Below are 21183 nucleotides of genomic sequence, written 5' to 3'. Positions count from 1 at the left end.
CCTCCAACAATCTCAGCCGTTACCCTGTTGTCACCTTACATGAATTGAATTGGTTCAAGATTAGCACCTGTGATGATGGAGAAGTCAGCATTTTTTTGCTGATTTAAGGTTTTGAGTACTTCGAGCCTGTACCTTGCATTCACCTGCGAGGATTCATAATCAGTAAGGATGGAGATATTTATGATGACACCTTCTCCTCTTAGAGGCTTACTTATCTACCTATGTCTGTTCATGACTGCAGAGATTTGAACTGATCTGTTGGTTTAGGGATTGTTTGGCTCTGTCTAAAACAGGGTTGACAACTGTTTCTTTACATGAAGACGAGAGTTTTAATTATAGGCAATCTTTGAAAAACAGAGTAACAGAGTGACAGGGGAGTTTAGGATGGTGGTTAAGAACAATAGCTTACAGCAACTGGGGAGAACATATTGGAGTCCTTCAGGTATTTTTACTGCAGTGAGAGAGGCACACACAAACCTGCTCTTCCAAAGGCCCAAGATACCTACAAGCTGTTCAGCTACCTAGGAACCTGTCAGAGTTGTCATTAGGCTGATGGACACACTCATCCATTACTGATCAGAATTGCACAAACTAATTAGATCCTTGTTGCCAGCCAAATCTCACTGTGCACTCACTTCCTTTTACTGGGCCATCCACAAACCGCTTCTCCCAGTGCATGAACAAAGCAATTGTGTTGGCACCAAACATTATGAGTTTTAGTGGCTTTGTTTTGAAAGTGCCACAGTTCCTTCCACAATTTCTGTTTTTAAAACAGTCCTTTTTCCCATTTGAGTTTACAATGAAAAATATAGAAAATTAAATGATATCAGAATCCCAGAAACAAGAAAGTGACATATTTCTATTGTAAGCTATTACTAAATAGAATTTGATAACAAGTACAGGGAGTTAGTTAATATTTTATTAAGTTATACAAAGATCTTGCTATAATGGACACAGCATGATAACATTCATCAATAATGTTGACAGTTAATCGCAAAGTTTTGCTGGATCTCAGGTGATATTATGTACTATCAGAGTCAGTGAATGTTATTCAGTATATATTAAAATCAAGACTTATGCAGGATAAAACCTAGATTTTTAAACTTTGTTCAAATTGTTATATATGTGCAAATTCCTGATAGATTTGTTACAAAATGCTATTTTGAATTGAATTCTGCACTGTTCCATAATTTATTCACTTCCAAATATTATTATATGACTGTTATTTTTAGATGAGAAGTGAGCAAGCAGAACAAGACATTGAAAGCACAATACACATGTCTACAAATGTTTTGGTCCAATTAGATTTGACATAATGTACCAGAATGAGATGTTGCAAAAATGCGCAGAGACTGCGAAATAAGTTTCCAATTATGGAGGAAATGCTACTTTTGAGACTGTGAAGAAACTAAATTTTGTACCTGTTAAAAAATAATTAAATCTGCAGAATACAGTTTTATTTCAGTCTTTCTTTTCAGAAGGAAATTCCAGAAGGAAATTAATAAGTTGTTCAGGTTGAATACTTCAATAGCTAAAAATGTTATAGAATTACAATATGTTTATAATATCTGTAACTATTATTCTGTCAAACCTGAATGTTTGATTTATTAAATAAATGAACACCAAACTCATAGAGTTTAATTTAACTACTTCTGCACTTCCTTATGATTTATTTGACTATTTGCCATAGTGTATTATAGAATTGGGTACTAATTTTTAAGTTAGCACAAAACACTGTTTCTACAAAATTAAATGACTGACACCATATGCCTTCTACTTCGAATTCAAAGTCAGTTAGCTCTATACTTTTAACGTATTTGTGCAAAATTACTGAGCAGTCGGGTGAATTATAACTGTTTATGTCTGAGGAAGCAATCATGTAGTCCACAACTTAAGGATGATCATGGACACTTGTGACAAGTTGCAATTTGCTGTAAGTGAAGTTATGCTGTTAAAATGGGGAAAAAATGCAAAATTAGAAATAGCTTTGTGCTAATATCATGCTTTTTTAATATAATTTTTATTCTTGACACAGCTTGGAAATATTATTTTATGTAATGTGCCTACCTGACATAATTTCTTTATTCACTATTTGTTCTATTTATTTATATGGCCTTGAGTTCCTTTTCATTTTGTTTGGAATCTAGTAATAAATAACATTTGATAAAGGAATCTTAATCTGGAGATATTTTAATGTACAGGCTGTCAGTTTTAAAACCCTTGCTTAATCTGTATGTGTTTATATGAAATCCTTGATTTGACCACAATCTCATGCCCCAGCCCACTGAATGGTAAGACAGTGGTTTGCACCATGATGGTCAACTATATGTTAAGCATCTCCAGTTGCAGCTTGGGTGTCCACTTTGTCATTGGCAGTCCCTGCTGCATTTGATAGGCAGAGGGTCAATGGACTGAGAAGGAGCATGATTCATTAGTTCAGTGCCATGTAATGCTAGTTGTTTTAACTTATTCCTGAAGATGGTACTGTTTTACTTTGAAAACAGTAATATAAATGCGGCAATTAGTCATGCTTATTTCATAGAAGGCACTATGACTTAACCTTGTTAGAAGAAACAGAGCTAAAACAAATTTGATCTAACTATGAGCAATGCCACAGGAGGTTCACTAAGATCTTACGATGGTATCACTGTGACACTTCTAGCTCATTGAAGTCAATCCTATTGCAGTAATAATAATGCCTGTTGTTCCAAAGGTGGTACTGTAACTCAGCTCGTTCTGTTATATGGCTACAACGTGTATAGTTTTAATCAAATAACTGTGTACAATGTCATGCAAGGAAACATACTTGTTATAAAAGTCTATTAAATGCTGATTTAGTTAAATTAGGAGTTGAATTAACTTGTTCAAACATCATACGTTTTTAAGAACAGTATTGATTTCAGTAATTCAATGAATCACAAAATGACTAAATTCCTTTAGTCTTGTGTGATTCATGGTGATGCTGAGCAATGGAAGCACATTTCCAACATGGTTTTAAAGAATGTTAAAGAAAATGAAATCTCTCAATGTTATTGAGTTGTGAAGTCCTTCAAAGGATTTTCCACTAAAGTGCTACAGGGTGAATTTTCGTCTTGACCCTTGCGTGTAAAACTTTGGTTCTTGATAGAAGCTGCCTGATCCTCATTTTCACAAATCTTCATTGAGAACATACTTTATGTTAAAAAAAGTTGTGTCCTCAGAGTGGTCTGTGAACAGTGAATTTGAATAGCTCTTTCAAGCTCCCTTTTTTGTTTCAGGTGTTTCAGTTTCAAAATAAAGTTTTATGCTTTAAACAAGATGAAAGGTTAGTTTATTACTCAACCAATACTGGACATTTTTCAAGTAAACACAATTTGATTATGCCACAGATAGAAGGATTCTGAGTAAGAATAAAACTTACGTATGAAGATGAAAATGAGATCAAACTCTAGTATTAGTTCAGACCTGTCACTTGCTTGAAAATTCTCTCTCCGCAGTGAAGATGTTAAACAGTAAAGCCACATTTAGCAAAACTGTTGGCATCTGTTGTTGAAGAGCTGGAGATTGCTCTGACATGCAGGCTAAGCAGAAGAGGTCCTGGAAGGCATAAATGCTCGTTTGTTCAGTTTTCGGTTTTTCATTATTACTGGTTGTGATCTTTGGTAGTAAGGTTCAGCGCAGCTGTCCTTTAGCTTGTTCTCCTTATTATATTAATATTAAAATAGACAAATATTACTCATCACCCAGCTGCTTCTTCCTGAAAACCCTCTGTCTGATGGTGCCTCTCAAAGTTCTTCCTGCTGCACTTGTGCTCACCATGGCTACTTGCAACTCATACTGATGAAAATTTAAAATATTGAGTATGAGTTGCCTGTGTCTGGGATGCAGATGCCATCCCTGTCTCTGGTTTTGGCATGCGAGGAAACCATTGTTAAAGGGGTTTCTGCTTATCCTTGGAAATGTTTATTGTATTTCATATATTTTTTGATTTTTTTCCTGAGATAAATACAGTTTGCTCCCAATACCAAGTGAAATACACAAGGTAGTTGTGTAACTTCTGGGAGCCATAAGATTCTCTGTGCATTTTAAAGCAAGATGCGTTATTATCATAGAAGAAGGTAGCTTTTGAGGAGGCTGTTGGCACAGTTGTACTCAGCTAAAGAAAGAAAAATGTACATTCATAGAGTACCTTTCATGATCACCAGATGCTTCTAAGTATTGTATGGAGTTTGCCCATTCTCCCTGTGTCTGTGTGGGTTTCCTCCAGGTGCTCCGAATTCCTCCTACAGTCTAAAGATGTGCAGGCTAGGTGAATTGGCCATGCTAAATTGCCCGTAGTGTTCAGAGATGTGTAGCTTAGGTGGTTTATAAGGGGTTGGGTCTGGGTGGGATCCTCCAAGGGTAGTTGTGGACTGGTTGGGCCGAAGGTCCTGTTTCCACACTGTAGGAATTCTATGAGGTTTATGATGTCTCTAGTTCTATTGCTGGAATGTTGTCTTTGCAGTATACGATGCCTCCAACTTTTCTTGATATCACATGGAGTGAATAATGGCTAAAGACTGGTATGTGTGATGCTGGGACCTCTGGAGAAGGTTGAGGCTGATCATCTATTTCATACGTCTGGTTGAAGATCATTGGAAATGCTCCAGTTTTATCTTTCCATTTATGTACTGGAGCCCCGAATCATGAGGATGGAGATATTGGTGGAGCATTGTCTTTTCAGTGAGTTTTTTAATTGCCCACTACCATTCACAGCTGGGTGAGGCAGGACTGTGGTGCTTAGATCTGATCTGTTGGTTATGGAATCACAGTCCCGTCGATCACTTACTGCTTATTTTATAGTGAACGCGAGTAGTCCTGTTGCATTGCTTCACCAAGTTGATATGTCATTTTTAGGAATGCCTGGTGCTACTCCTGGCATGCCCTCCAACACTGTCTTTTCAACCAGGGTTTATCCCCTGTCTTGGTTCTGGTAGAGTATAGGCAATGTCAGGTCGTGAGAGTGCAGAATGCATTGGACTGCAATGCTGCTACTGCTGCTGATAGCCCACAGTGCCTCATTGATGCCAAAATTTGAGTTGCTAAACCTGCCCTAAGATTATTCCCATTTAGTATAGTGATAGTGTCAGACCACACAGTGGTGGGTAAAGTAAGTTTTTAATATGTATTGTTGGATAGATTGGTAGCTCAAACTTAGAATTAAGAAGGAGGTGGGGAAAAATTGGCCTGTTTCTGGATTTTAATATGAAAGGCATAAGGGCACTTAGATCTATTTGTACAGTAACACATGATAAGAATGTCAAATCAATAAGGCTGATCAATGCCTAATGCTAAAACTTCACTCTCATGCTGTTCTGAAATCGGAGACGCAGTTTACCATTTACTCACATGGAAACAGATAAAAAGAGAATCAAGTGGTTGTAAAATGGCTGATAATACTATAGATGTTTTTCCTCCAGGGTTTGAAAGCAAATTAAGTAAATTAGTTTTAATTATAACTGTTACTTTGTATGTTCACTTGCTGTCTGTAAAATAAAACAGCTTTAATTCTTCACATCTGTTGCTGCCTCACTGTGTTTTCAGTTTGCCTACTGAAAGATTGGAGAAGTGAATGTAAGGACCTGTGTGAAAGATACGTTGTAAATTACAGATCACAAGAAGATGCTATTGTTATAATCTTGAGTTACATTACCACACAATTAGATATTACCATGAACACACACCTGAACGTAAAATGACTGGAATCGCTTACATGAGAAAGCAGAATTGCTAAATCTAATCTAAGCTAACCTGAAATTTGCAATAACCTGAGTCATCAACTACTTACAGTTGGCACTATGTAGCTGTGCTTCAACAATCAAATCTAAAGCTTTTCAATCCTGATTTAATATTCTGTACTTGCATGAAGCAAGGCTGGGGTCTGACATTTTCTACCAACTGGACTGACACATGGAATCCTAATTTCTATTTTTCAGTAAATTGTTGACAAAGTAGATGGTGTGAGTACTGCCATCTGTATCATCTAAATGTGCAAATTCTTTAAAGCCTTGCATGGTCTTGTGTGTGCAAGGATAGCGTAAAATCTACAAAGTGTAGTCCTCTAGCGTAACGAAAAGAGCCTCGTAGAGAAGACACAGATGCTATAAAGCATGAGTATTTCAAAGTTATAAGACAGTCTCTAATTACTACAAAGACTAATGAGATGATTTAGGCTTGGGTAAATCTTCCACAAGATCTCGCTTTACTGTCCCACCAGGATTTGATGACATCAACTAAGTGGGAGGTGCTTATTGCACTTAATCAAGTATTAACTCCTTTAGCTCACTTAAAAACTACACTGTATAAGGTCTACAGTCTGTTAATTGAAACTGTCAACATTATGTTTGAACTGTATTGGAAAATGTCAAACCTGTAACAATTCCGAGAAAAGAGATTTGCACAAATTTACTTCAGCCATTGACGATAAGTGAACCACTTTGTTGCTGGATTGTGTGGTAGAATTTGTGCAACTAAGATTGTCACAGAATTTTCTATTGCTGTTGAATTTCTACAAGCATTATGAATCAAGGTGATTATGAATATTGGTTAATATCAGCCTGATGCCAGTTCCGCAACAACAACTTTCTCTGAACATCTCATCTAAGACTCAACTTTACCAAAGACAATTTAAGGTTCGATCTTGAATTTGAACAAAATGGCAATTAAAAGAAAAGCAGAATGCATGTGATTTTAAGATTGGGAGTTAAATCTAACACTAGGGATTTTGTGATCAACTCACATTCTAAATTGTAACATTTTGCTTCTTGGATGCTCACAGTCCTTGTGTCTCACCTTGCTGTTTAGCACAGACAAAAAGCCAGACAGTTTCTCATGGTTGTCAGTAGTGTTCACTCAAGGAAGTGCATGTGTTGCTGTCGCACCATGCTACATTAACCTCATTTCTACAGCGTGTGCCAGCAGTGTGCATGGCTCAGATACTGTATGTGCTTCATTCACAAAATCTACAAAGTAGTCCTCTGGCCAATGAAGAGGCAGCCTTCAGATAGTAAACATGTCAAGGCTTGCATCCACTATCAGTCTAGGAGCTTGGACACACTCAGTCAGCCGCTTGGGGCGATCAGGCTGATGGCGACCATAGCTCTACAGTCCAGGCAGTGGGCCATGGTCAGCCCTGCAAATCCATTATCTATTCTGGGAATTTGTGTTGAGTCTGTTGTGGAGCGTCAAAGACATTACTTAGACCTTGTCAGTCATCAGTCAGGGCTGTCTGTGACAGTCAGTGCTGGGGTGTATCAGCTCAATGAGAGCTAAAAGGGGTTTTGAGCTGTTTTCAGGGGATTTCAATTGTGGCAATTGTAAGTATGTTGGGATACAGAGGGGCCAACATTTGTAAACAGTGAGGTGCTTTGAAGCACATAGATTAGTGCGATGGGGAGAGGCCATCAATAGTCACAATCACCCTGGCTTTGATAGGAGAATAGTGCATCATTTGTTGGCATGACTGAGCTTTAGACTACATGAGTGTTGGGGCAACAGTAGCACTCCCATTTCTCCTATGTTCTAAGATGGGATGAGGCGAAGAATGGGTAACTTGTATAGATTGATTCTGAGATAGCAATAGATTAGTGATTATGCACTTGCATTTGCAACTAAGTATCAGTTTTTCCCATCTTTATGCCCTGAGATTATTTGGTTTTGGTTCCCCTCCCACAATGTGCATGGTGAAAGCTGGTAGCATTTAACCTGGTGCACACCTGAGTTTAAAGAAGATGTTGGTAATCCTGAGCAGTCTCGACAATGGCAAGTACCTCTGCTTATAGTGAGAGCGAAGACAGAATGAGCGGGTTGCCATTGAAACGTGGTGCACAGGAAATGATATATGTTTTGTAGAGGAACCCTTCGTGAAATTCGCCAAGATTTAATACTTGGTTGAATTCTGGTAAAATTCAGCCCATAGGGTTAAACCTAAAATGAGCACTCATTGAGCCATGAAGTACGCAAAAAACCTCCCCATTCTGTTTTGTTCCAATTATTTTGCAATTGTCTTTCCAGGTGATCCTGTTTTATTGTTTCTGATCAACTATAAACAAAAGCTATTAATCCGATCAAATTATACCTACTGATTGGGAGGATTTTTAACTCCTTTCATCCAGCAAAATCCAGGTGCAATGGGAGTTAAAACTGAGCAACTTTCTTTCCCTACTCTGAAACATCGAACAATACAGTGCAGGAACAGGCCCTTTGGCCCGCCATGTCTGCACTGATCATGATGGCATTCTTAACTAATCCCACCTGCCTGCACGTGCTCTGTATCCTTTTATTTTCTGCCTATTCATGTGTCTGTTTAAAGTGCCTCAATTGTTGCTATCATATCTGCTTCTACTATGTTGCCTGGCGGTGTGTTCCAGACACCTACCATCCTCTGTATTTAAAAAAAAAGTGCTTCACCTGTCTCCTTTAAATATTCCCCCTCTGCCTATCCACCTTAACTATGCCCCTCATTAATTTTATGTAATTCTATCAGGTTGGCCCTCAGCCACCGAAAATAATGTTTGTCCAACCTCTCTTGATAGCTCATGCATACCAATCCAGGCAAAACTCTGGTAAACCTTATTTACATCCTCTCCAAAACCTCCACATTATACTGGTTTATTACCGTTTTAATTCCAGGCAGCTGTGTGTATTTGAGTCAGTCACCTTGAAAATGTAATATTTTTAATCAACCTGTTTGAATATTTTATGATACACCCCTGTGGCAGGTGGAACTTGAACCCAGAACATTTGACTCAGAGAGGTCAGTTAGCTAAATTGGCTGGACAGTGAGTTAGTATTACAGAGAGACGCCAACAGCACAGGTTCAATTTCTACACCAAATGAAGATCCCACCTTCTCGACCTGACCTCACCGTAGGACTATGGTGACTTCGCTTTTACCTTTTACTACACAAGATTCCCCTATTTCATTGATGTATATTCACTATCAGATAAGCCCTATTAGAGCCTAGTGGTGCAGCATTAGTGTCTCTACCTCTGGGCTAAAAGGTTACAATCTCACCTGTGCTGGAATTGTGTTATAACTTGTCTGGACAGCTTGATTAAAAATAATTTTTTAGATGGGTCTAGTGTCGGAATTTAGCCACTTACTGGTCAGAGTTAAAACAAGGTTCATCATGACACCAGATGAGTGTATTGGCTGGTATAAGGTCGCAAACTACTGGAGAAAATGCTTCTTTGTATATAATTTGTGAGCACTACTTTTGCTCACATTGACTAGTGGAACCTGCAGACACCCAGCAAAGGGTTGAAAGGCATATTAAAAATATTCCTTGTGGCACCAGGAGAGGCAGAGTGCTGATCTGACCTAACAAAGACAATTGCACCTGAGACATACAGGACACCCTGACTGCCCGCAGAACTCTGCCAACTAATGTCCCCACTGTGCCTTGATTGGTGAGTGGAATTGATAACTATTTTCAAGCAAAAAAATGAAACAGAAAGACTAGAGGACTGGGATGGGACTTCATAAATAGTTTTTTGTTAAATGCCGTGTGGGATGGCTAATGTGAGAAAATCCTGTGTTACTAAGAAATTAGTTTGAAGGACTGTGACAGCTTTTTAGTGTGTTTTTTTCCTGTTTAATAGAAGATGGAAAGAAGTTAGAAAACCCTGTTCAAAATGCTCATTTTATGTTGTTAGCTGGTTTCAAAAATTGAAGAGTGAGAAAAGTAGTCAATACCCTGCTCTACAATGATTTGGTTCCTCCATTTTAGTGGTGCTCTCCTGGATAAATATATGAATTTCCACCTTTGAGTTTTATGCAAATAGTAAAAAATTAAGGAATACATCAAGTGTATACCAGTTAGAAATAAATTAAAAGCAGTGGGGGAAGAACGGGGTCAGGAAAAGTGATACAAACTGAAGGAAGAAGTTTAAAATGTTTTATTTGAAATTGATTGTTTTTTAGTTGTACGACTTCAATATTGCAATGATGCATTTAATCCTTAAGTTTGAACAGCTATCACTGAAATGTTAAGACTTCTTTCAGTTTCACAGCATGTGAAGCTAAAGTAAGCAATTGCAGCTGCTGACAGGTTCTGAAGAGTTCCAAACAGCAATGTCTGCCCCTAGGATGCCGTAGATTAAGTTTTAAAGTAAAAAAGTAACAGTTGAAATGCTTGATAAGTATTGATAATACTGACCAGAAATCAGGCTGCTCAATATAATTATGCTTAATGTGTCTTTATCAGATAGATTGGCCTGCTGTTGGAAAAGAGCAGTTACATCCATTTAAAATAGTGAGCAGTATAGTTCTTGTATACCATCACACAGTGTGATTTGTGGCCTACAAAGAGATGTATTTATTAAGCTTGGAATTGAGCGTTAAATAGAAAAATTGCAACTTTAAATGAACTTTAAATTTTGTGCATCAAAGCAATTAAATATTGTCCTATGATAACAAAGTGTGGAGCTGGATGAACCCTCTTCCCATCCCACTTTTCTGATGAAGGGTCTAAGCCCGAAACTTAAGTTTTTGTGCTCCTAAGATGCTGGTTGGCCTGCTGTGTTCACCCAGCTCCACACTTTGTTATCTCGGATTCTCCAGCATCTGCAGTTCCCATTATCTCAGATATTGTCCTATGTTTATTTATTGTAAGTGATAATCGAAATTCAAGAACATTACTTGTAGAATGAATTTGTTTAAAGTGTTTCAACCAGAATTCAATTTTAACTGCCATTTCAATGAGCATTAGGTTCAAATACCTCTCTTTTTTTTTCAGTTTGCAAAAGTTGTATTGTTCAACATTTTGAAGACACAAATGACTGTCCAAAATGTGGAATTCAAGTTCATGAAACTAATCCTTTGGAAATGTTAAGGTATGTCTCATATACAAAATCTGCCGTGATCCTAAGAATTTGTTTTTAAATCAAGAACTTTGTCAAGGTTGAAAAACAGGGAAGCAAGGTGAGATAGAGGCTACATGATAAATAGCTTGATGACTACATCAGAAAGAAGACTGGCACGTTTTGTAGTTTTCAAGATCCTGGTAAGAATGTGAGATTGTAGCGATTTTGCAACGAGCTTAGTTTTACTCTGGTAAACACATATAAGCAACGAAGAACAAGAATGAGATTAGGAGAACCACAAAACTACAGAAATGCACAGAGCTTGGTAGAGTTGATGAAACAGAGATGTAAACTTCAAGAAACCTGGTTCTGTTGCTCCAGATTTTCAGCTCCACATATGCTATATTTCCGCCAAAATGGCATGCACACACATTGACAGTATTTCTGTGCGGCATATGATTTTGCATACTTACAGCAAAAACTGTTAACTTCTGCCAGAAGTGTACATGGTTAGTAGACCATGATATTGGCCTGCACATAAAGTAGATTTAACAGCATCTCTCCATTTTTGGAGTTCAAAGCTTCAGCTAATGCCCTGACCTCATACAGCTGAACATACATGGAGCAGCAGGAAGCACATTGACTCTCACACACCAACACTTTTAGAGAACACTTTTACTGCTGTTTATGATCGTAGAAATATTTAGTGGTTTCCAGAGAGGTTTAAAGTTGCTGAAGCTCACATAAAATAGTGGGGCTTGTGCTGTAAGACGTTATCTGTCCCAGTTTTTAAAACCTGTATAGATCAATTGTTCACATGTCTGGGACTAAAGACATATATGCCTCGTGGACTGCATCATGAAAAAGAGAAAGAAGAGCAAACACAGCATTCTGAGGATTGCAGGCTTCCCCATGATGCAGGGTGCTAAAGATTGCTTGCATGTCACTTTACAAACCCATGACCACTCTGAGATGTACATCAACTGAAAGAGATTCCAGTCTCAACATTAAGCTGGTGTTATCCAGTGTATCATATAGATCAATGATCAATATCATAGCAACAGTCATGAAGCCCCATTTGTGAAAATCCATTGTACATTAATATGTAAGAACACAGAAATAAAAGCAAAGACTGTATAACCTATAGAGGCTGCTCCACTGTTCAATACGATCTTTGGCCATTCAAGCTAATCTTTGACCTCTACTTTTCTATCCAGCTATAAATATATCAATGATGATGCATGTTCATCCTTCTGTGAGAGAGAGTTCCAAAGATTCACAACTCTTAGCCTTTGCCAAGGGATCACAACTAAGGTGGCTATTGGGCAATAGGACCATTCATTTCTCAGAACAGATTACTAGAATGTTTACATTTTGTGTCCATTGCCTGCTTCCACACAATATTCTCTCACTAGCTACAGTGTGGCCAGTGGAAGGATGCTGACTTTAACCAGGGATGTTGCGCATGACCTCACATGTCAATATCGAGAAACCAGACCCTGGAAGGCCCAGTTTCAGCTTGCACCATCTTGGTATAAGCTGCAACAGTCTGCTTTAGCGGGCAGACTGATAACAGGCAAGGAAGCCAAAAGCATGTTAGGGTAGAAGATTGAATACATATGAGACTACTGGTGCAATTAGTGAGATATCGCATTTGGAGTTACATTCGTTGACCTTGACACATTTTGATATTTTGAACTTGTTGTGATAGTGCATCCAGATTCTTGGATAATGAGACTTGACATTCCCCTCCTCAGCTCTCTAGCTCCATTACCTTAGCAAACTTTACCTGCAGGGTGTTGCGTCTCCCCCATCAACATAAGATTGCTGTTGCAGCTTTGAAAAATCTAGTAGCCTGCTTTTCACACCTTGTGACATGTTTCTATATTTCCCAGTTCAGAACCAGTTGTAGAATGATTTCCAATATTGTCTCCAGTCACAATTTACCCTTTGGAGATGCTGACTGACTTGAAGTAATACAAGCTAGGTTTAACTTGTGCTAACTTTTCCTGATTTTGCATCTCCCACGGCAGTATGCTGTAACGTAACACACATAGTGCTGTATATTAAGCTATGTGCCCTCTGCACTTATTGTAATTTCTGGGAGGAAACACAAAGATTGTACATTGCTTGTATCGGAGGTAACAGATGCAGTGCAATCAGCATCACAATCTCCAGCCCATTTTGGGCTCTTTCCAATTTCATGGCCATCATTTCTAATGAGAGTGGTTGAAGTCCAAAGGTGAGAGATGAAACAGGCACAGTTGTTTCCTTAGTGCCTTGTTCAGGAATGTTTAAGGTGCTAGGCAGCTTTTCCAGGTGTGGGAACTGTAACCAGTTGAGTCATCAATGGAAACCAAAGTGTTAGGTGTGAAACAGGAGCTGATATATTTTGGAGGCAGCTTTAGCAATGAAGGAGATGTGGAATTTCCTTTGAAAGTTTGATAGTTACTATAGCACTAGTACAGATAAAGGCCACGAAAGTAGGAAACCATGAATTTGTAGAATTGAAAGAAATTATTTGCATTGTCCTATTGAAGAACACGAAGGAAGTAAACATGCTTTGATTCGTTTCTTCCGTGAGGAATGGATATTGTGAGCACTGATCATAGAAATCTAAAAGGAGCTTTGGTATAATTCTCGACAAAGAATAAATACGTTTGTATAATGGAGAAAGAACTTGATATGAAGAATAAACAGTATCACAAGAATTCATAGCTTGGAGTTAAGCCAGTTAGGTTTGTCATATCTGCCCAGTTTTTTTGTTAGTATAATGTAAAAACTAATCTCATTGCTCTGCCTTTGCCTATGGCACTGCATTTTCTTCTGCTTCAAATGGTTACCCTGGTATATGCTTTCAATTATGTTCATTTCTGTCTCATGTCATCCTTGTTGTAAAGAGTCTACACTTCAACAATTCTTAATATAAATAAGCAAAGAGAACAGTCCCAATTTTTTCAATCTATCCTCATAACTGAAATTCCATCAGGGATGAGGAACGTCAGTTATGAGGCCAGATTGAAGAAGTTGGGACTGTTCTCTTTGGAGAGAAGAAAGCTCAGGGAAGGTCCGATAGGGGTTTTCAAAATCATGACCAAGGTGGACAGTGAGATTCCCTACCTAAAAGGATTAAGAGCAAGAGGACAAAGATTCAAATTGATCAGCAAAAGAAGCAGAGGTGGTGAGGAAAAACTTTTCCACTCAGCAAGTTGTTAGGATATAGAATGCAGTGCTTGCTGGAGGCAGGTTCAGTTTAGGAATTCAAGAGGGCATTGGATGATTAATTGGACAAAGGTTAGGCACAAGGATATGGGGAAAATTGCAGAGGATTGGCACTGGTTAATGATGCTTGTTTGAAAGCCAGTGCAGGCACAATGGGCTAAATAGCATCCTTCTGCACCGTATCAATTCCACAATTCTTGATTCTCAGTCTCATGAGCTTCATCTTTTCTTATTCATCCTATCAGAATTCTACAATATTTTAAACATTTTATTAAACCATCTCTAAACTTTTCAGCTCTAACTATAACAAGTGGTAGTACTTTAAATCAAAAAAGAAATCCAAAGGCGCTCTGTAAGAGTGTTCTAAAGGCAAGATTGACACCAAGTCACAGATGCAGGTAATAGTGTTAAGAACCAAGAATTTGGTCAGAAATATATTTTAAGGAGTATTGTGTAGGAAGAAAGGGAGTGCAGAAGTTTAGGAGGTTTAGTGTTAACTGACATTATGCAGAAAGCTCAGCTCATTAAGATAAAAAGGACTGTTCCAAGGAGTGCTAATCGATATTCCAGATGTTCAGTTGTCTCTAAGTTGTGAATCGGGGTACTTTCTTAGCAATACTATGAACTTACTCTTAAGTATAACCTAAGGGCTCAGAAGAGATCACCATGTGTAATGCAACTAGATATTAAAACTATAAAGATCACATTTTTGCTTTTCTTTGTTTTTTTTATTGTGGACTAAAGTAGAATTAGGACTGTTGTAAAATAAAGGACTGTGGAAGGAATTGCTGCACTTTCAAAAAAAAGTTACTGAGGCTCATTCTGTGTGGTGTTTACAGTGTTGCTTTGCAAATAATGGGGGAGGAGGGATAAGCTACTGAGATTCAGCTGTCAAAAGATTGCTGATTCATTTGTGCAATGTGACCAGTCGTAGATACAGAAAGGCATCAGCCTGATGACAACCTCTGATTCCTGGGCAGCTGAACAGCTGGTATATGTGACTGATACGAAGGCAGAAGGTCTGTGGACTGGTAAAAGGACGGCTGTGTCTCTAAATCTCTGTGGTAAAAGTAACTGAAGCCTGAATAAAACCTATTTACCTTTTCTGATTAGTTGCTGTGAGCTGTTATCTTGAAGCAGTACCTCAAAATTTTTACAATTAGTGAACCAGTCGACCTGTGCCACCTATGAAAAGTGAATGAATGCTAAAAGGAAATCAGAAAACAGAAGGTCTTGGGAAGAAAAGGAACGTCTCACTGAATTCTGAGCCCTGTGGACTGAAGCTATTGAACTGTTTCCCCAGCATTATTCCTTCATCCATAATGCCATTTTATGTCTACCTGTCTCTATATGTATATACAGCTTTAAAAAGAGATTTAGAATCTTAACCAGTTGTTATACACATTGGTAATTCCTTCTGCTGCAGCTTGTTTATTTGTAATAAATGGTAATTCACGTTAAATGCCAGAACCTAGTCAGTGTTTTTCTGCTAACCTGATCCCAATCATATAAAATGGGGATAATAAAATGTGAGGCTGGATGAACACAGCAGGCCAAGCAGCATCTCAGGAGCACAAAAGCTGACGTTTCGGGCCTAGACCCTTCATCAGAGAGCTCCGGAGGGAGGAGGGTAACTTCTTCAGGTTAGGCATCCCTGAAAGAGGCTTCGCAGTGAGGTTAAAATTGTATCAGTGATAATGGGAACTGCAGATGCTGGAGAATCCAAGATAATAAAATGTGAGGCTGGATGACTTGGATGGCTGGATAAAATGGGGACTTTTGTGTATTTTGATTAACCCATTTAACTTTCACGGTAACCCCAGGAATAGTAGGGCTTGAATTCAGCACATTTTTCCAAGTTGTAACAATGCTATATCAAGACTGAACCTACCTTCTGCCAAAGCCTTTGTGTCGGCATCCTTCCCTGTTTGGTGAACGTAACTTAGACTAATACCAATTTGATGGTTTGGTGGCATTATCACTTTCTTCTCTATATTACTTGTTAGCAATTTTTTGTATACTCGCTTTAGTCCTTCTTTCATTTTCAAATTACTCTTTATCCGAGAGTAGGAGTAAATTTGGAAGCGTGCATTTTGTGAAAATGGAATTTGTACTGCATGAACTAGAAATCATATGAAATTCAGAGGCTAAAGCATTTTGGGATAAAAATGTTAATCTGTGAATGAAACTATGGCACAAGATCACTGAGATTAAAGTTGTCAGAGGTAATGGTCCAAAAAAGATAAGCTTTCCTTTCGCAGAGCTAGCAGTTGGAAGATAATCTAAACAAAATTACAGGGGGATGGCTGTTTTGGAAAATTGGAAGGAGCAGTGAAACAGCAGATGTGAAAAAGCAGTGAAACAACAGTTGATGTCTATTTTTCTATTATTTATACCATGTTAAGAACTCTTTATAATTATGATGCAAAATTGCAAACAGCACTTAAATTGGCTTAGAAGCTTCAGATTGATCAAGATACTAGCTATGATTAAAAAAACTTGGATGAGAGAAAGAGATTTGTAATCACTCTATAAAAATATAATCAAACATAGTCTCAGATCACCTAATGGGGAGAGTAGTGAGATAAGCAAGCCTCAAACTAATTAAAATATTATCAGCTTTTTAGAACAATTATCTGGCACAGATGGAGAATCAAAGGGATGATTGATATCTGGATCGAGGAAGGACAGTCAACAATTTTTGAGGACCACCCAATTGGCTGATTTATGGGGGACTTTATAAGATTCAACACGTCAGAATTAGAACTTCAGATGTGAAAATCATGCTTGGTTCATGATCCACATGATTTTTAATTCATACTTTAGTGGACTTGGAGCCCAGTGGTATGAAACAGATATTGTAGAAGAACTGGGATCGTCATGGACTTATTACATGCAATATTGATATGGAAACTAGTTTAGAAATAATCAGAATATATTAATATTTCAATTTACACAATACGTGATTTTAAAAAAAGGATAACGGCGTAATAGTTATGTTTCAATTAGAATTTAAAATAAACATCTATGATAACTCTACTTGTGGTCTCTTAAAATGTTTTGAACTGTTAACTGCATTTTGGCATAAACAAAATAAAAGTGTTAATGATCTGAATTCATTGGTTAAATTGTGCTGGTCACATTTCCCCACACCCCTACCATTCGTCAGAACAGTGGAGCATCAAGCTTGAAATTCATTGTGTATGTAGCTAGATGCCATGTGTGGCTCAATTAATACTTTATTAATTGTTCTGTTTGCTAATTCATTAATGTATTTGCTTAATAAATTGTTCTTGTGCTATAATAATATTTTACATTAAAGATCCAGTTATCCATTGTGACTCCTGTATGTATGGTGGTTCTGTGAGCTTCTAAGTGAAGTGGAATATCTGTCAGCGTGGCCCAAAAAGGTGCATATCAGGCATGATTATTATTGTTATTTGACTCCGAGTTGCTTTCATTGTTAACACATGTCGCTTTATATCAGTTTAAGACACAGCTTGACAGTATAATGCCTATACACCTGCAGGAACATTTGTAACCTGTGCATTTATGCTGGTCATTTTATAAATTAGTATTTGAAAATAAGTACTTTATTTTGTAGATATTTTCATACTTGAAACAACAATCACAGCTTTGATTATGTTGATGCATGCCTCTTACATGACATATACTATTTAATTCAGAACATCTACTTCTTCAGATTCTACAAATACACTGATGATTGCACATTCCAAAATGAACCTCACCCAAAGAGAAACAGACATCAGGAGTCCTGTATCCACATGTGAAGCTAATCTCCTGTACACTTGCTTTACTTGTTTTGGCATCACAGACTAACAATGAATCTTCCAACTTTTATATGAATAGTTGTAACTATACTGGAGATGACCTGCTGAATAGTAGTCTTGAGAATGAAAAACACATATGGAAATAACCTAAAAGATAGATCTTGTGGATTTCAAATAATGAGGCAGTGGCTATTTTCTTTGGCAGCTTGTTCCACTATGGGATTATCTTTAGGAAACAATAAAACGGTTTGGAATGATTAAAGATTCTTAAACAAAGAAGTGCAGAATTGTTGTTGCTGGTTCTTCTGCTTCTAATTTGGTTATTGTCAGTATGACAGACTAACATATGCATTTCACCAATATTTATGAATGTTGTCAATACTAGCTGGACAGGCATGATTCCCCTGATTTGACAGTTATGATAATGGAAAATGTATGAATCAAGATAGGTCTTGAAATTATCAAGTGATGGGGCTGTGTGAATCTTTGTAAAACCCCACTATTTTCATCTGTCAGCTGAAGAAGATATGTTTGGTTGTTTGTTTTTGTCTTGTTTGCTATTCCATCCAAATTACCAGGTGTACGCTGCTCAACGCTCGTGATATAAGAAATAATTGAACAGGAGAAAATAACTTGTCTACTTTGGAGGCTGCATTTACTGTTTCTCACAGGCTAGAAAATGTCATTCACTTAAAATGTATCATATATACATGTTAAACTACAAAACTTTGAAATTTAGGCAGCTCCATAAAAACTGACAACTCAAAAAACATACAGTGCACCCTTGCTTTCCCAACTTCATCCAATCACTTCCAAACTCCCCGCCACACCACCAATGAACTTTGTCAGTTTGAAGGTTCTGTTGTCTCCATCTTCACTGTTCCTAAACTTAACTCTTCTTTCAAACTTATCTCTTGCTCCCTTTGTCATAAGCATTTGTTACAGTCCAATGCTCGGTGAAGCTCCCCAGTTAATTACGGTTCCAGATGGCATAAACCAAGTTGTTAGGATACCAGGTGAGGGGGGATGAACTGGCTCCCCTCCTTCATTCACGCACCCCCTTGGTTGGTTGCAGCCAGGTTCATTTTTGCCTTGTGCAAACTTTTGCCAAACTCAAATAAGCTTGTATTTTAAAAGGAGCCAATTTAACCAGGTGATCTTGAATTAACAAAAACACAGAATTTATTAAAAACTATATGCAACAAGAATTAATGCAACACATACAGAACTTAGAACTGAGAAGTGAGTCCCAAAAAGATAAAAGTTAAAAAAAAACTGATCAATCACTGAATTGTTCATGAAGAATGGATGTGCCCAGTTCTAGGAAGGACATTATCAAGCTGTAGAGGGCTCAGAAGAGATATACCAGTGTATTGCTGGATATGGAAGATTCGAGTTATAAGGAAAGGCTGGATAGGCTGGGACTTTTTTCACTGGAGTATAGGATGTTGAGAGTCGACCTGATTGAAGTTTATAAAATAATGAGAGGTGTAGATAGAGCTAATAATAGTTGTCTTTTCCCTAGCATGGGGGATTTCAAGGCTATGGGGAAAATAGGTGAGAGGAGAGAGATTTTAAAAAGACATGAGGCAAATATTTTTGGTGTTCTGTATGTGGAATGATCTTCCTGAGGAAGTGTTGGGTGCAATTACAATGTTTAAGAGACATGTGAATAAGTACCTGGACAGGAAAGGTTTGGAGAGAGATGAGCCAGGAACAGGCAGGTGGGACTAGTTTAGTTTCGGATTATGTTCGACACGGGCTTGTTGGACCGAGGAGTCTGTTACCTTGTTGTATTGACCCTATAAGTGAGACCAGATTTACATAGGATGTACGGTTGACAGGGACAAGTTAGACTGAAGTGTCTGTTTCCATGCTATATATCTCTAATACTCTAATAGCTTTGATATTGGTTGTGGAATAATTTTCTGAGTTTCTGGGTTTGTAGGCTGATTAAAGTTCCTTTGTCTTGATGCTTTTTAAAACTGGTTTGCAGCAGTCTGATTAAGAAAAATCTGGGTGTTTTTTTGACTCAGTACTTTACCACCCACTAATGCTGAAGAAGTTGCCCCTCCAGTCCCTTTTAAATCTTCCTCTCTCACCCTAAAAATAGGCCGTCTTGTTTTGAACTCCCCGAGCCTAAAACACCTTTGTTATTCACCTTATCTACTTCACTTATGATTTTATAAACGTTTTAAAGGTCACCCCTAAACCTTCTATGTTCCAGTAAAAAGAAAGTCCCAGCCTATCCAGCCTCTCCTTATAACTCAAACCCTCCAGTCCTGACGACATTTTTGTAAATATTTTCTGAACCCTCTCGAATTTACTAATACCCTTCCTATAGCTGGATGACCAGAACAGTACACAGCACTCCAGATGTGGCCTTACCAATGTAAATAATAAGTCGTGTAATACATGGGGTTGTGATTATTTCAAACTAACAAAAGCCTACCAGTTAAGGTTCATTTTATTTTATTCATTCAAGGAATGTTGGCATTACTGACAGGACATTGGCTTCCCAACCTTCATTATTAGTAAGCCATCTTCTAGAACTGCTACACTCGTGTGATGTGGGTTTGCTGTGTTGTTAGCAAAGGGATGATGATTTAGTCGCCTGGTAGCATAGGACTTGACTGTTAATGAAACAAAAGAGACAAGCTGTTGGAATTTCTACTGTTAGACTCATCAAGGGCAGAGGCAAGGATACCAAATTCAAAGGGAACAACAATTTATACTGCATTCGAAATAGGGTGCTGATTGGTTGGCAAGTGGACACTAATTGATCAAGGCATGTATTTTGCATAGCAGTGTGGTCTCGAACAATCTGAGAGTATATGATTTGTTTTTGAAGATGAGGATTTGAGCTAATTATGTGCAAGTGTGAGACACAGTTCTCTGCATGTGTGATACTTTGAAGTGTGACAGATGCTGTTCAATCAATGCAAGACTTTTGTAGGTAAGTATGTAGATTAAAGTGCCACCATCTGTTTCCTGTTCATCAGTTGATTATGAAACCTAATTGGTATGAATCTATTAACAACTTAGCAGATCCAGTACTCATTTTGCAATGGGAATGTTTAAGAATTTGGTATTTGTATTATGGAGCACTGTAAGCTACAGAAACAGCAATGAGACCAAGTCCTTGTTTGAGGGCTGGGGGAGAGGGAGGGGTGTTTGTAGGCGTTTAAACTAATTTGGTGCAGTATTAGGCCATGAGTAGACAAATGTAGAAGAAACGCCAAGCCAATGTGACAGACTCCATAACTATTTTAATGCAAGGAATTTTGCAAGATAGATTGAGATGTTGTTTAGCACCTGATGAGTAAGACATTATTGCTATCACAAAG

General features: G+C 37.9%; 1 protein-coding gene across 3 annotated transcripts in view; it reads left to right on the top strand.

The window, feature by feature from the left end:
• The window catches only part of pcgf5b (polycomb group ring finger 5b), a 151217-nt gene that overhangs the window by 68614 nt on the left and 61420 nt on the right, over window positions 1–21183 (top strand). For all 3 annotated transcript variants that reach the window (XM_048550604.2, XM_048550605.1, XM_048550606.1), the window contains exon 3: window positions 10757–10853. In XM_048550604.2, coding sequence (XP_048406561.1) covers window positions 10757–10853 — 97 coding nt within the window. The remainder of the gene's footprint in view (window positions 1–10756; window positions 10854–21183) is intronic.

Source organism: Stegostoma tigrinum, chromosome 20 (genome assembly GCF_030684315.1).
Source record: "Stegostoma tigrinum isolate sSteTig4 chromosome 20, sSteTig4.hap1, whole genome shotgun sequence".
Classification (NCBI taxonomy): Eukaryota; Metazoa; Chordata; class Chondrichthyes; order Orectolobiformes; family Stegostomatidae; genus Stegostoma; species Stegostoma tigrinum.
Note: the sequence above shows the minus strand (reverse complement) of the source record. Positions and strands in the feature narration are given on the sequence as shown.